The sequence below is a fragment of the Nicotiana sylvestris genome, chromosome 12, assembly GCF_000393655.2.
Source record: "Nicotiana sylvestris chromosome 12, ASM39365v2, whole genome shotgun sequence".
Taxonomy (NCBI): Eukaryota; Viridiplantae; Streptophyta; class Magnoliopsida; order Solanales; family Solanaceae; genus Nicotiana; species Nicotiana sylvestris.
The window spans coordinates 4,259,079-4,276,488 of record NC_091068.1 but is presented as its reverse complement, the minus strand read 5'-3'; the positions used below and the strand labels follow the sequence as shown (position 1 = coordinate 4,276,488).

Here is a 17,410-nt window from a genome sequence, read left to right as displayed (position 1 = left end):
CTTAAGCTTTCTTGGAAACAGTCGTAGCCGGGAGTTGAACAAGAGAACCAAATCACCTACTTTGAACTCCTTGCCACAAGCATATTTGTCATGTAAGTACTTCATCTTGTCCTTATACAATGACGAGCTAGAATAGGCATGGAACCTGAACTCATCAAGCTGATTAAGTTGCTCCACCCGAAGATTTGCTGCAACATCTCATTCAAGATTTAACTTCCTCAAATCCCACATGGCCTTGTGCTTTAACTCAACTGGTAGATGGCAAACTTTTCCAAACAACAACCGGTACGGATACATACAAATCACCTATAAAGCATCATCCAATTTCTTGGACCAGTCGGTCCTATTTGCATTGACGGTCTTCGACAATGTGCTCTTAATCTCCCTATTGGAGACCTCAACTTGCCCACTAGCCTGAGGATGGTAAGGGGTTGAAATCTTATGATTGAGACCATACCTTTCAAGCAGCGTATCAAATGCCTTATTGCAAAAATGAGAACCTCCATCACTGATGATTGCTCTAAGAGTGCCAAACCGAGTAAATATACTCTTCTTGAGAAAAGCAACAACACTCCGGACCTCGTTGTTGGGTAAAGCCATGGCCTCAACCCATTTGGAAACATAATCAATGGCCACCAGAATGTATGTGTTACCATATGAAATTACAAAAGGTCCCATGAAGTCGATGCCCCACACATCAAATATGTCAACCTCAAGAATAGTGGTGAGAGACATTTCATCCTTCTTTGAAATTCCGCCATCTCTCTAGCACTCATCACATCTCTTCACAAGATCACCCGCATCCTTGTACAATGTAGGCCAATAGAATCCACAGCTAAGCACCTTTGAAGCTATCCTTGCCCCACCATGGTGACCACCGTAAGGAGAGGAATGATAAGCATCAAGAATACTCAGTTGCTCCTCTTCCGGAACACATCTTCGAATCACACCATCATTGAAAATTTTGAACAAATAAGGCTCATCCCAATAGTAGTACAAGCTATCCCATTTGAGCTTCTTCCTTTGGCTAGAAGAGAGTTCATATGGAACAATACCGGTCACAAGAAAGTTGGCAACATCCGCAAACCAAGTCATGCTATTCACAGATACGGAGGGAAGTTGCTCATCAGGGAATGAATCATTAATTTCAAGGCCATCACAAGGCCTCCCCTCCTCTTCCAAGGGGGACAAGTGGTCCGCCACTTGGTTTTCACTCCCTTTCCGATCGACAATCTCAAAGTCAAACTCTTGAAGCAATAGAACCCATCTCATCAATCTCGCCTTGGAATCCTTATTTGTCACCATGAGTTAACAAAGTGTTGCATGGTCAGTATGAACTATCACCTTGGCCCCCATGAGTTAAGGCCTAAATTTCTCCATTGCAAACACAATTGCTAGCAACTCTTTTTCCGTCACCGTGTAGTTCACTTGAGCATCATTCATTATCTTGCTTGCATAATACACCGGGTGAAACATCTTGTTCATTCTTTAACCCAAGACCATTCCTACCGCAACATCACTTGCATCACACATGAGCTCAAAAGGTAAGCTCCAATTAGGCGCGGTAATAATGGGAGTGATTGTCAATTTGTACTTGAGAAGTTCAAAAGCCTTCATGCATTCATCATTAAACACGAACTTGGCATCCTTTTCCAATAACTTGCACAAAAGGTTCACTACCTTAGAAAAGACTTTGATGAATCTTCGGTAGAACCCCGCCTGCCCAAGAAAACTTCTAACCCCTTTGACTGAAGTAGGAGGAGGAATCTTTGAGATCACTTCAATTTTAGCCTTGTCCACCTCTATACCATGATTTGAAATCTTATGGCCGAGGACAATGCCCTCCTCTACCATAAAGTGACATTTTTCCCAATTAAGCACAAGATTGGTCTCTTCACACCGGGCCAACACCTTGTCAAGATTTTTCAGACATTCATCAAACGAGTCATCCACAACAGTAAAGTCATCCATGAATACCTCCAAAATGTCCTCCACCATGTCGGCAAATATGGCTATCATACACCACTAGAATGTAGCCGGTGCATTACACAACCCAAATGGAATTTTAGAAAAGGCAAAGGTGCCATATGGACAAGTGAAGGTTGTTTTCTCCTGATCTTCCGGAGTAATCAAAATCTGGCTGTACTCGGAGTACCCATCGAAGAAACAGTAGAAGGCCTGCCCAACAAGTTTATCTAGCATCTGGTCAAGAAAAGGCAATGGGAAGTGATCTTTGCGGGTCACTTTATTCAGCTTGCAATAGTCCATGCACACCCTCCATCCGGTGACAGTCCTAGTGGGAATCAACTCATTTTGCGCATTAGTAACCACTGTCATACTACCCTTCTTTGGCACACATTGCATCAGTGAAGTCCAAGAACTATCTGAGATGGGGTACACAACCCCTGCATCCAACCACTTGATCACCTCCTTTTTGACAACCTCTTTCATAGCCTCATTCAACCTCCTTTGATGTTACACGGAGGGCTTGGCATCATCTTCAAGAATAATCTTGTGCATGCAAAAGGCGGGGCTTATCCCCCGGATATCAGCTAGAGTCCATCGAATTGCCTTCTTCCATTTTTAGAGCACGACCAATGTGGCATCTACCTGCATGTTAGTAAGACAAGAGGAAAGAATAACTAGCAAAGTTGAACTAGGGCCTAAGAATTCATACCTGAGGTGTGGAGGCAACGGCTTCAACTCCAAGATGGGAGGTTCCTTGATTGAGGGCTTTGTTGGTGGAGTTTTTTTATTCTCGAGATCCAAAGAGAGCTTTCGAGGCTCATAAGATTAAGAGCCCATTCTATGCAAAGCATTGACACACTCCACCCGACCTTCATCCTCATTGACATCAAGGTTCAACAATACCGCTTCTATAGGGTCCTCCATATTGATCATTGTACTCGTATCATCAACTATCATTTCTGTGACAAGATCCACAAAAGAGCACACTTCAGTACTATTAGGTTGCTCCATTGACTTGCACACATGAAAGACCACTTTTTCATCACCCACCTGGAAGGTGAGCTCCCCTGCTTCTACATCAACTAAGGCCTTCCCAGTTGCAAGGAAAGGTCTTCCCAATATGATCGGAACCTCATAATCAACCTTGCAGTCCAAAATCACAAAGTGAGCAGGCAAAATGAACTTGTCCACTAGAACAAGAACATCATCAATAATACCAAACGGCCTCTTCATTGTTCTATCCTCCATTTGTAACCTCATTGAAGTAGGTCGTGGTTGGCCAATACCCAAAGTTTTGAAGATGGAGTAAGGCATCAAATTGATGCTCGCTCCCAAGTCACACAATGCCTTTGCAAAATCTGCACTCCCAATGGTGCATGGAATAGTGAACGTGCCGGGATCTTCAAGCTTTAGAGCCATTGAGTGCACAATTGCACTTACTTGGTGAGTCATTTTTATGGTCTTACAATCCATGTATCTCTTTTTTGTCACCAAGTCTTTCATGAACTTGGCGTAACCCGACATTCGTTCAAGAGCTTCCACTAATGGAACATTAATTGATAAGCTTTTCATCATCTCTATGAACTTCTTAAATTGGTTCTCATTCTTTTGCTTCGCAAGCCTTTGAGGGTAAGGTGGAGGAGGCCTTGGCAAAGGAGCTTTAGCCTTGGGCATTACCATTTCTGGCATGTCTATCACGTGTTCCCTAGACGGGTTCACGTCATGTTGAGTCTCCACCTCATTATCATGAATATCAATCCTCACTTCGACATTCACATTCTCTTCACTCACTTGGTCATCAACTAAAGGGACATCATCATCTTGCACTTCAACCTTATCATTCACAACTTCTTTTTTCTTGGAAGTGTTCACTTCACCACCTCGTCCGCTTCTAGTAATCACCGCTATTGCATGCCCGGTATTGTTCCCACCCTTTGGGTTTACTACCGTATCACTAGGTAGAGACCCCTTAGGGCGAGTATTCAAAGATTGCAAAATCTGGCCAAGTTGAACCTCCAAGTTTCGGATTAAAGTATTATGAGACGCTAACTGGGCATCAGAGTCGGTGTTCTTTTTCATCATTTGTTCAAACATCATCTCAATCCTTCCCATCTCATTATTTTATGAGCTAGGACCTTGGGATGGAAATGGAGGAGGGTTGTTTGGTTCTCAAACCAAACAACCATTATTCCAACCGCCTTGGTTGTTGTTTCCTCCCAATTGTTGTTGTTTCCACTCTAGTTTCCCTGCTGTTCTGATTGCCCCAATTTTGATTGTTGTTACCCCAGTTGCTATTTCCTTGTTGGTTTTGATTTCCCTAATTGCCTTGGGATCTCCACTGTTATTGTTAGTTAGGAGCATTGCCCCTTTTTCCTTGGTAATTATTCACATACTGCTCTTCTTCATTCTGCTCATCATAGCCCTCATCTTTATTGAAACCACCACTACCTTGGTCATATTGATCCAGACTACTTTGACCTTGTTGACCTCTTTGTCGCCTCTTGTTGACCAACATGTTGACACCTTCCATAGCATCTAGGGGCTTGAACTTGTTGTAACTGAGCTTTTGCCAACTAGTTCATTGTTGTAGTCAACTCTGCTATTGCTTGGCCATGGTCATGGAGCTCTTTGTGCAAGTGAATGACAGTGAGGTCACCCTGTGGCACATTAGCTCGATTTTGCCAAGCTGAAGAAGTATCAGCCATCTCATCAAGAATATCACAAGCCTCAGCATAAGGCAGCTTCATGAAATTACCCCCTGCTAACTGGTTCACCACATATTGATTGGTCATGTTTATACCCCAATAAAATGTCTGTTGAATCATTGCCTCAGTCATATCATTGTTGGAGCATTCCTTGACCATAGTTCTATATCGATCCCAGATTTCATGAAGGGGATCATTTGGTTCCTGTTTGAATGCTATGATTTCATCCCTCAATGCCTCCATATGTTCTAGTGAGAAAAACTTGGCTATGAACTTATTGGCCCACTCATCCCATGTAGTGATAGAATGGTTGGAAAGCCTCTCGAGCCAGTCCCAAGCTTTCCCGATAAGTGAGAAAGGGAATAATCTCAGCCGCAATGCATCCTCTGATACATTTGTTTGCTTGTTTCTCCAACACATATCCATAAATCCCTTGAGATGTTTATATGCATTCTAATGGGTAGCACCTGTGAAATACCCTCGCTGCTCCAACAAAGTCAACATCATATTTGCAATTTGTAAATTGCCCGCCCAGATCCGGGGTGGGACAATTGCACTAGTATATCCTTCTTTTGGAAGCACCCAAGGAACGACTCTTGGAGGAGGCGGGGAAGGGTCTGGAACATTATCATTGGCCTGGAGGCCTCTCCTTTGAGCTTGAGGCACTATAGGTACCTCATCATTAATATTGTCATCTACCTCCTCCCCGGAATAACATTTCCAAGATTGTCGTTGTTCGCCATTTTATACCTGAATTGATGACACACACAAATTAGTAACACAGAAGGAAGGGAAAACAAAACACAAAACAAGTCAAATAGATAGCCAAAACCGTTTATCTCCCTGGCAACGGCGCCAAAAAATGATGGGTTCCAACCTAACACCACTACATAGTGGCAAGAGCGATCGATGCAACTTTTACCCGAGAAGGTCGGGATCGAATCCACAAGGAGCTAGATATATTTGGAGTTGGATTCCTATCTAATATAGCAATGTGTAGTACTTTTATTGCACTTCCAATCATTCTTGTTTGTTTGTTACTTCTAAATTTAATACTACTGATGCAAGAAATTAAGCTAAATGGATATTTTTGTAGGGTTTTCTAAATGGGTAAAGAGACACTAGGGAAGTGACTTTCTCCTAGATGAGTATCTAATGGGATCTCAAACTTAGGGCAATAATGTTATAGTTGGGACCGTGATATAGCCAATGCACGAAACTACTCACTCTATACCTCTCTGTAGTTTGAGTGACTTTGCCCTAATTGGCTTTCTCAAGCCCAATTGGGTATTCTTTTTGTGCAAGCAATATTGGCTCAAGTCGGGTATTACTATCTCTAGGTTTAACCCTTTAATTGGGGCTATCAATCTCTTGAATACACCCCAATTTCTTGTTGGCCTGAAATTCGTAGACTTAGTCTCTCTTTCTCAAGAAGAGTCTAAGTCAAAAAGGAACAAATTAGTGTTTTCAACCTCTAATTCAACATAGAAATCATAAATCAGGCCAAATATCCATTACCCATAAACATCTAAGCCCTAAAACAAGAGACCCATTAAATACCCACACTAGGGTTGAGCCACAACCCTAGCTAATGGATTTAGCTACTCATAATTGAAGAAGAAATCATAGATTGAGATGAAGAATAATCCATAAAGTGTAATTACAAGATAAGAGACTAAGATTAATTGCTAAGTAAGCTACAAAATTACTCAAAAGAGACAAAAACAGCGGTTCACGTGCTCAGCTAACGTAAGATAACCTAAAAATCTGAAAAAGTAGTATTTATACACAACCAATTTTTTCAGACAAAAATGCCCCTAACGGAGGTACCATTGACAGAAAAAAATGGACCGTTGCAGTGGTGAGTCTACCGCGGACCGCGGTCTTCAGCATTAGCTCAGACTCCAGGCTCTCTGAATCTCTTCTACGCAGACCGCGGTAAAAGGACTGCTGTTGCGGTAGGGGTACCACGGTCGCATAAAATCACCGCGGACCGCGGTAGCTTGAATTCCAAAAATGACAACTCTCTGAATCCTTTCCACCGGGACCACGATAAAAGGACCGCGGTCGCGGTGGGTCTTCTATGTCCGCGGTGGATTTTCCGCTATAGCGCTGCTTTGACTTGTGCAGGTTTCACTGCTTTTTTGAGCTGGTTATGACATCCTTGACCGTTTTTGACCAAACACTACAAACAATCACAATAATTTAGCTTTTGGGGAATACTTGTAAACATTTTAGTCCAAAACTCAAGCAAAAAGGATCATAAACTAGACTAGAGTCCTTAGTTATCATATCGCGCTCAAGGAAAAGAAGTGTTCAAAGTTGCATAACATGTCAAGCACTGCATTCTTACAATTTGGAAGTTTCGAGCCCGTTGAAGTTGATCTTACAAGGAAAACTCTTAAAGGTTCACTAGAGCTAGATAATCACTCCAAAGACAAAGACGATGAGGGTTGGATTGTAGTCACTCACAAGAAGTGAAAACATCAGGCAATTTTGAGGCTACGAATTCCTAATTCAAGAGAGATGATGAGAAATGCATATAGGCTACAATCACCAAGAAATATCAAATCTTCTACTAGCAAGAAGATTAGCAGTGCCTTATCGTCGATGTTCCGAAAGCCCATGACATTGCATGAATTCTTTCTTGGAGAATTCCTTCATGGAGGTCACGTTAGTGCAACTCATGTAGTTTCTAGTACTGAAAAAATAATGGAAAGCAACGATGAGCCTACTCCAATGAAAACACATGAACATCACGATCACAGAAAAGTTGTCATATGTTGTGCAACAATTTCATTCACAGATGATGACTTATTGTTGGGGTCTAAGCCACATAACAGACCTTTGTTTGTTGTAGGGTCCATTCGGGAACGACATCTCAATCTCATACTTGTTGATAATGGCTTGGCTGTCAACATCATGCCAAGGATGGTACTAAAAAAGCTTGGGATCTCTATCGATGAGTTATCCAAAAGTAACCTAACAATCCACGGTTTCAACCAAGGAGGACAACGAGCCATAGGTATGATAATTATTAATTGGTGAGATGAATTCAAACATCCTGATTCACGTCATAGATGCTAAAACATCATACAACTTATTTCTTGGACATCTCTGGATTCATGAGAATGGGGTGGTATAATATACTTTACATCAATGCCTGAAGTGCAGAAGAGATGGTGAGATAGTCAAAATTGATGCAGACATCAAGCCTTCCACTGAGACGGAGTCTTACTTTGCAGATGCAAAATTCTACCTAGATTCTTGTGAACCGAAAGTGGAGAAGCTGATGTCAAGTCAGAAGAGGAAAATGAGGCTCAATGGACTACCACCAAGCTGCCTAATAAGGGAATAGAAGAAGTCTCCATTAAGCTATCATCATCTGAAGGTGACATACAGATAAAGATTGAGGAGCATCTGGTATTTCACTATGTTCCATGTAAACGTCGAAAGAAAGGGCAACCTTTTTCTACAAGAATGTATTCCAAAGAAGAAAATGAGTCACAAAGATATCCAACATTTGAAGGAGCTTATGATTGTCCCAGTTGCACAAATCCCATTCGTGACTTGTGAGTCTGCTAAAGGCAATCTCCAAGCTAATAAAATAAAAGGGCACTATGATCCTAAGGCCTTCATACGGCTTGAAAAGTCTGGTTATGACTTCTCCAATCCATCACAACTAGGAGAACTCAAAGACAAAATCACTGGTGAAAAGATACATGGGCTCAGTGAGTCCCAAATGAAGTTGAGAAAGCAAGGGCACTACGTCGCCACTCCAAAGTTTGGGTTGGGGGTTTAGTTTGGCAGATCCTCTTTCAATTTCATCAAAGAGAAGCAAAGATAGCTTCATCACAATACACCTCGGTAGAGGAGATGAAGGAAGTTAAGGGCAAGAAAATAAAACAATGGGCTTCAGTATTATATCGCATTGGAGGCTCAACCCCTCCGGTCTCGGTGTTTGAAAGGCTAAGTCACAAAGGTGAACGTGTATCTTCCAAACATCTAAAATAAGTTTCCACTACCTCAAAGAACTCTGTCTTTTATCACCTAGGGACCACAAGGAAGTCGACATCTAGAAATATACTGTCAAAACATAAGGAGCAAGTCCATGAGGAGCGGGATCATTTTGAAATTGTTGTTGACAAAGAAATCTATAGTGCTTTCCCATCACGTATGAAGAGGAAGTCTATTTTGTCAATATCCACAGATGGTCCACTAAAGGTGCAAAGGAGAACCATTGTTCACACTTGCTAGCCTCGTAAAGAAGCAAAGAAAGAGAAAGAAGCCATGCCGACCATCCAAGGAAGTCAAAGAGAAAAGTCAGACTTTGTGGAAACATCCTATCATATAACTGTGGAAGATAGCCCATGCCTTAACGTTGATGATGAAGTACATGAGGCTCCACCTCAACTAGAAGATGGCGGGCAATCAACTATGGATGAGCTTAAGGAACTCAATTTAGGTACTCCGAAAGATCCACGCCTCGCCTTTATTAGTACGCTTCTTACGCCTCAAGAGGAGGAGGAATACTCTAAGCTGTTGACCGAGTACAAAGATGTCTTCGTTTGGTCGTATAAAGAAATGTCTGGTCTTAGCCCTAAGGTAGTTGTTCATCATTTAGGGATCAAAAGTTGAGCACGCCCTGTGAAGCAGTCACAACGCATGTTTCGACCCAAGCTTGTATCACAAATTGAAGTCGAAGTCAATAAGCTCATTGAGGCGGGATTTATTCGAGAGGTAAAGTACCTATCATGGATATCGAATATTGTACCTATCAAGAAGAAGAATGGTCAAATACGTGTTTGTGTTGACTTTAGAGACCTAAAGAAGGTATGTCCAAAAGATTACTTCCCGCTACCAATTATTGAACTCATGGTTGATGCTACAATAGGGCATAAAGCTATGTCATTCATGGATGCGTCCTCCGGATACAATCAAATCAGAATGTCTCCAAAAGAAGAAGAGTGTACTACTTTCCGAACTCCAAAAGGGATATATTGCTACAAAGTGATGCCTTTCGGTCTGAAGAATGCCGGTACAACCTACCAACGCGCGATGCAAAACATCTTTGATGAAATGCTCCATAAGAGGGTTGAATTCTACATCGATGACTTGGTGGTGAAGATGAAGAGTAGGCGTTACCACCTTGAAGACCTTCGAATTGTTTTTGAAAGGTTAAGAAAATTCGACCTAAAGATGAATCCACTCAAGTGTGCATTTGGAGTTATCTCAGTAAAGTTTCTTGGCTTCATTGTGCGTCATCATGGAATTGAAGTTGATCCTGCAAAGATTGACGCCATTCAGAAAATGCCCAAGCCAAAGAACTTGAGAGAGCTTCGAAGTCCCCAAGGAAACTTAGCATTCATCCGGAGGTTCATCTCTAATCTAGCCGGACGATCTCAACCCTTCAATCATCTATTGAGGAAGGATATCCCTTTTTATTGGGATCAGTCATGTCAAAATACTTTTGAAAGCATCAAAAAATACTTGCTGAATCCACCTGTGTTAGGGGCACCAATGCTTGGGAAGCCATTGATACTCTACATCGCGGCATATGAACGTTCACTTGGAGCACTACTTGCTTAAGAGAATGAGGAAGGAATGGAACAAGCCTTGTACTACCTTAGCCGAATCTGATAGGAGCTGAGATGAACTATACGCCTGTTGAGAAAATATGCTTAGCATTACTTTATGCGATAAAGAAGCTAAGGCATTATTTTGAAGCATACACCATCAAACTAATCTCTCGAGCAGATCCCATGAAGTTTGTGATGACTCGATCTGTTCTTTTTGGACACCTAACAAGATGGTCCATATTGTTCAACCAATATGAGATCACATACACACCTCAAAAAGCTGTGAAAGGACAAGAACTAGCAAATTTTCTGGCTGATCACCCTCTTCCGACAGAATGGGAGCTTTCAGATGAGTTTCCAGATAAAGACGTTTTGTTCATCGAAGAGTTTCCACCATGGAAAATGTTCTTTAATGGATTTGCACGTCGCAACAGTACGGGGGCAGGTGTTGGGTTGATCTCTCTAGAAAGGCAAGTCTTGCCATTATCTTTTGTTTTAGATGAAACATGCTCCATCAATGCTGCAGAGTACCAAGCTTTGATCTTCTGTCTCGAAATGGCAATAGAAATAAAGATTCTACAGTTGGAGATCTACAGCGACTCTAAGCTGATCATCAACCAACTTTTGGGGAGTTACGAGGTAAAGAAGGAAGATCTATTGCCATACCATCAATACGCTTCTGGTTTACTTGAAAAATTTGACCAAGTGTTCTTAAATCACTTCCCAAGAGAAGAAAATCGCAAGGCTGATGCTTTGGCTAACTTGGCCACGACGATGGCACTTGGAGAGAATGAGTCAACAAAGGTATATGTGCATCATCGATAGGTTATTCCTAGACTTCTGGATCTTTAAATCAACGAAAGTCATCATACGTCTGTTTGAGCAATTGAAGAAGAAGATTGGAGGCAATCAATGATAGAGTACCTTGAACATGGAAAGTTACCTGAAGATCCGCGACAAAGAACAGACATCAAACAAAGAGCACCACGATTCATCTTCTACAAGGGGACTTTATTTTGCCGCTCTTTTGAAGGACTATTCTTGCGATGTCTTGACAAAGAATAAGCCGGCCAAGCGATGGAGGAAGCACATTCTGGCTCATGTGGAGCACACCAATCTGGTCCCAAGCTCCATTTTCGCATCAAGAGGATAGGCTACTCATAACTAGGAATTTTGATGTGTTTTATGCTACTTCCTGCTTACGCTTTAATTATAAATTTTTACAAAATAGTCCCAGAAGGCTCATAAGTTGTGCTTGATTGCAGGTTTGATCGACATAGTGACGAAATGTCAAAGATCAGCTCAAAAGGAGTGAAACCTGCTCAAGTACCAAAGACAAGGCAAACTTAGGACAAAAAGGCCTAGTGTGGCCGCACTACACTTTGTGCGGTCCGCACTAGGGGATTCAGAGAGCTGGCAAATCGAGCTTCAAGGAAGTGAGGTCGCATTCAATCTTGCACGGTCCACACTGAAGGTTCCGCGGTCGCATTACCATTATGTGTTGTCCGCGTAAGAGAAGATCAAAGAGATGTAATTTGACAAGTATCATTCCAGTGCGGTCCGCGGTCATATTTGTGTGGATAGCATTAGAGACCTCCGCGGCCGCGGTCCATTCTGCGCGGTCCGCGGAGCCTGAGTTCAGAGAGCCAAGACTTCAAGTCCAAGATCCTAGTGCGGCCGCGGTCCATTCTGTGCGGTCCGCACTGACCTTGCAGGGGCATTTTTGTCCAGTTTTTCTAGCTTAGTATAAATAGAACAATTTTCTATTTTTAAGGTATAAGCTATTTTTTGAACAAGGCTACGCTCGTGAGAAGCTATTGTGTAGCCATTTTTGGCATCTCAACTTAGATTTAATGATAGATTCTCTATATTTACATTAACTTTTAATTAATATGTCTTGTTCTTCATCTATTTCTCTATTCTCTTCTTCAAGCATGAGTAGCTAAACCCATTAGCTAGGGTTGTGGCTCAACCCTAGTGTGGGTAATTGATGGGTGTTGACATCTAGGGTTAGATTGACTATGGATACTATTTAGGATAATTTTATGGTTTAATCTATGAATTGGTGGTTGCAAACATTGGTTTGTGCTAAGTTGACTTGGCTCTTCTTGAGAAAGAGAGCCTAAGTCTCCAAAATTGACCCAACAAAGGAATTGGGATGGACTCAAGAGAACTGATAGTCCCAATTAAAGGGTTAAACCTCGAGAGAGTAATTACCCGACTTGAACCCTAGTTGCTTGAGCTAATTTGCCTACCTATTTGGTCTCGAGAGAGTCAATTGGGCAAAATCACTTTCTCTACCGAAAGGTGTGAGAGTGGGTAAAATTGTACAACGGTTATAGCATATTTCCCCAATCATGACAATCGAAACTTAGAAGCATTTACCCATCAATTATCCATCTAGGTGAAAGTCACTACCCTAGTGCCTTTCTACCCATTAGATACAACTCTAGCAATTTTCTCATTAGCATAATTTAGTTCTAATTAGTAGTTGATAATATTAGTTTGTTAGAGAAAAATCAAAAGATGATTGGAAGTGACATTTGAAACAATTACACGACTCTAGTCTAGACAGATACTCAACTCCCTTCCTAGCTCCCTAAGGAATTCGATCCCGACCCTCATATCAGGTAAAAGCTATTGCGACCCTGGGCGACAATGGTGAAAGATTGCATGGATCATGCCAAAAGATGTCAAGCGTGTCAATTTCATGCCAACTACATCCACCAACCTCCAAAGCCTCTTCACCCAACTATAGCTTCATGGCCTTTTGATGCATGGGGATTTGACGTTGTTGGACCACTTCCAAAGTAATCAAAAGGACAGATGTACATATTGGCCGCTACAGACTACTTCTCTAAATGGGCTGAAGCTGTTTCGCTACAGACTCCTGCTGCTCAGCTGCTGGGACCAGTGCCTGGACCTGGACAGGCTGTGTATCAGATACATCCTGTGGCTGACGGGAGGAAGCCTTCGGTGGGTCTGCCAACTAGATGATGGCATCATATGTGCTCGGGATCATCCTCCTCCTCTTTGGAGGTCGCTGCTCCTGCTCCTGCTGTGGCTCTGCTGCTGGCACTAATGCTGGGGCTGGTCCTCAAATAATAAGTCTAAAGGCAGCTGGTCTGCCTTCAATCTATCCACATCCGCCGGTAGCTCCTTCACGGACTCCTTGGAGGCCCGTGTCTTGCATAGCTTCTTGTGCTCCTTGGCAAGCTCCTTCAGAGCCTTGCCATGTGAATCCACTGCCTTTGCCAAATCAGCCTGTGTACTGAGGATCTTCTCCTAGTTTTCAATTATCTTCTTTAAGGCATCCTCTATAGACTGTGGGACCTGTGCTGGCTGAGGGGCCGACTGAGCTGCAATGGTGGAGGTCAAGGTAGACAACTTGGATAATGCAGTATACATCCAGTTGTTTAAACTCTGAAGCATTTGGCTCAGCCGGTGGGCAGTGATAGGATGGGCCCGAGTAGATGGAATCTCTGGGCCCGCTGATGTGTAAGGGCCTGGAGGAATATCTAAAGTGGAGGGTCCAGGAGGCATCTCAGTATGAGTGAGGCTGGCTCAGCTGGGGTCTCTACCACAACTGGCTCTTCAGACTGGCTAGTTGAGGTAGAAGCAGGGGCTTTGTTGTTCTTATCCTTGGGGTTGTCATTCCCCTTCAAGCTGTACCAGGAGAACGGGGCTGTCTCCTTGAACTTGATGTCGTATGGTCTCTTGTCCACCTGCATGTCCCGGAAGTACATAGTAAGGGTGTTGGGGAAAGGATAGTTCCGGTCGCTCTTGGCACCCACTATAGAAATGATCCGGGACATCACATTCCCCACGTTTATGGGGTACCCCGCCATAATGGAAGCAACCGAAATAGCCCGGTGGAGAGGAAGTGTCTGGTCATGGGTATTAGGGTCTAACCGGCTACACACAAATGTCTCTTAGCCCTTCACCTCAAAGTTTAGGGTCCTCCATAATATTTTGACCCCAACTGTCAACCACTCCAGAACGGTACCTGGGATTTCCAAGTACTGAGCTAACCATGTACGGACCTCCTTGCCCATCTCCAGCTTTGCCATATAAAGAGATTCATCTTCCTCATTGAAGCCCAAATATTCATTTAGAGACTTCCTATCGAACAACACCTTTTTGTTTCGAACCTTAGTCACTTTGGAGCCTTTGACGATGTGGGCCACATTACAGTAAAACTCATTGACCAAGTGTTCATTTGTCTCCCTGCAGTCATCTATAAAGTGCTCCCACCCTACTCTTGTTCTAAACTATCTATGCACATCGGGGTTTAGGGGTAGAAGATCTCTATCTACTAAACTCCTCTCCAAAATCAGTTTTTGCACCGACCACCACTCCCTAAATTTGTAGTATGCTCCTTGGCTTACAAACCTATCCTCCCAGACTTCGGGTTTCCTAGTATGGGAAATCCCCCTAACCTGAGACTCACCACCCTCAGGTACCTCCTCATCTCCCTCATCACCTACGCCTGCACTCTCCCCAGAAAATAAAGCTGTGGGGGAGGTGGAGTACTCGCCACTGCCGGCTGCTGAGACCTCAGACGACTCAGTGGAGACATGATCTACTACTTGGGAAGTGGGTGTGGGTGGAGGAGTATCATCAGTCAATATCATTCTCCCGGGCCAGTCAGGGACATATTCGGACACAGAATCAGAGGAAATATCCTGAATCCCTTTTTATTCTTTTTCACATTGGGCTTTCTTTTTGTCTTTTTCTTTTCTTTCTTTTTCATTGCCTTTCCTTTTCTTCGCTTTTGTACCTTTTACCACTTTGTTCCCTTCCTCATCTATCCCCCCAAACATATACTTTTGCCATGTGCTCAAGGAAAGATCGGGTGCCAAGAAAGGGTATCTTTTAACGGGTATAGGCTTGTATCATGGTTTCTAAAAAAAAGGTTTAAGGCTCAAAAGAGTTTACTAGGGATCATATCATTGGTAGGCTATGGAATTGTTCGACTATCATTTGGATCAAGGAGAGTCTATAATCACTTCTCAAGTCAAATTTCACCTAAGATTTCACCTCAATAAACATTCAGGGCAAGTTCTAGACCAATGTCTCCGGGCTTGGACTCGCAATTCAATTTCTCACCACACAAGCTAAAGGATTTCTAAAGACATAGAGTCGGGGGCCCACAACAACCTTAGAAACGATGAGCACACAATGGTCCCGAAAGACCACTTGATGATTGTTGGTCGACGCAAGAGTCTCAAGGTCACGACTTTCACCATCCTAAACACAAGATTTTGTCTTTGACCATGGGATTAAAGGCAAATGTGTTAGGCCCAAGTGAAGCTTTTCTTGAGGTACCCTTAACTATAAACTACCAAAAACAAAAATGAAAACAGACTCAAACCCTTAAAAAGCTTGTCACGCCATCCATTATCGGGAAGAGCCACCCGGTTCACACAATACTCCACCTTTGGAAAGAACCGTAGTATTAAGAAAACCAAAGGCTTATTAAAAGCGTCAAAAACGAAACAAAAAGCTACAAATATAATTAAGAAGCTAACAACGAAAACTTTTACGAAAATAGAACGAATATATACAATAGGGGATTTGAATATACAACGGGGCATGAATATATACAATGATGTAACTTTATATACAGACCAAATGAAAGATAAAAAGTGTGATAAAAGTAACTAAATGTAAAGTTATATATAGACCCAAATGAAAATCAAAAAAGCATAAACTAAATCAGTATATATGTACAGTCATCCAAAGATAAAGGGCGCACCCCCTCAAATAAAAGCTAGCATTGTCCTCAATGCCAACTAAATCAGATAAGCACCAAAAATAAAATAGAGGAAGGATATGAAGACTCCTTAAGTCGTGTCCGTCTGCATCGGATCATGGGCGGTCCCTGGGTCCTCTATATGCTCTGGAATCTCAGACTAGTTCCCGATATCCTGCTGCTCAGCTGCTAGGACCTGTGCCTGGACCTGGATAGGCTGTGTATCAGATACATCCTATGGCTGACGGGAGGAAGCCTCCGGTGGGTCCGCCAACTGGATGATGGCATCATCTGCACTCGGGATCATCCTCATCCTCTTCGGAGGTCGCTGCTCCTGCTCCTGTTGTGGCTCTGCTGCTAGGGCTGGGTCCTCAAACATTAAGTCTAAAGGCAGCTGGTCTGCCTTCAGTCTATCCACATCCGCTCGTAGCTCCTTCACGGACTCCTTGGAGGCCCTTGTCTTGCGCAGCTTCTTGTGCTCCTTGACAAGCTCCTTCAGAGCCTTGCCATGTGAATCCACTACCTTTGCCAAATTAGCCTAGGTACTGAGGATCTTCTCCTGGTTTTCAATTATCTTCTTCAAGGCATACTCTATAGACTGTGGGACCTGTGTTGGCTAAGGGGCCGACTGAGCTTCAATGGTGGAGGTCAAGATAGACAACTTGGATGATGCAGTATACATCCAGTTATTTAAACTCTGAAGCATCTGGCTCAGCCGGTGAGCAGTGATAGGATGGGCCCGAGTAGATGGAATCTCTGGGCCCGCTGATGTGGAAGGGCCTAGAGGAATATCTAAAGTGGAAGGTCCGGGAGGCATCTCAGTATGAGTGGAGGCAGGCTCAGCTGGGGTCTCTACCACAACTGGCTCTTCAGACTGGCCAACTGAGGCAGAAGCAGGGGCTTTGTAATTCTTGTCCTTGGGGTTGTCATTCCCCTTCAAGATGTACTAGGAGAACGGGGCTGTTGCCTTGACCTTGATGTCGTACGGTCTCTTGTCCACCTGCATGTCCCGAAAGTACATAGTAAGGCTGTTGGGGAAAAGGATAGTTCTGGTCTCTCTCGGCACCCACTATAGAAATGATCCGGGACATCACATTCCCCACATTGATGGGGTACCCCGCCATAATAGAAGCAACCAAAATAGCCCGGTGGAGAGGAAGTGTCTGGTCATGGGTAGTAGGGTCTACCGGCTGCACACAAATGTCCCCCAGCACCTCGCCTCAAAGTTTAGGGTCTTTCGTAATATTTTGACCCCAACAGTCAACCACTCCGGAATGGTACCTGGGATTGCCAAGTACTGAGCTAACCATGTACGGACCTCCTCGCCCATCTCCAGCTTTGCCATATAAAGAGATTCATCTTCTACATTGAAGCCCAAATATTCATTTAGAGACTTCCCGTCG

General features: G+C 43.2%; 2 protein-coding genes across 2 annotated transcripts; one reads left to right on the top strand and one right to left on the bottom strand.

Annotated features, from left to right (window-relative positions):
• Nucleotides 1-306: 306 nt before the first annotated feature.
• Nucleotides 307-735, bottom strand: LOC138882627 (uncharacterized). The gene has a single exon (XM_070163230.1). The coding sequence runs from the start codon at nt 733-735 to the stop codon at nt 307-309; it is 429 nt and encodes a 142-aa protein (XP_070019331.1).
• Nucleotides 736-10,324: 9,589 nt separating this feature from the next.
• Nucleotides 10,325-11,077, top strand: LOC104225811 (uncharacterized). The gene has a single exon (XM_009777675.2). The coding sequence runs from the start codon at nt 10,325-10,327 to the stop codon at nt 11,075-11,077; it is 753 nt and encodes a 250-aa protein (XP_009775977.2).
• The last annotated feature ends 6,333 nt before the right edge of the window (nt 11,078-17,410 follow it).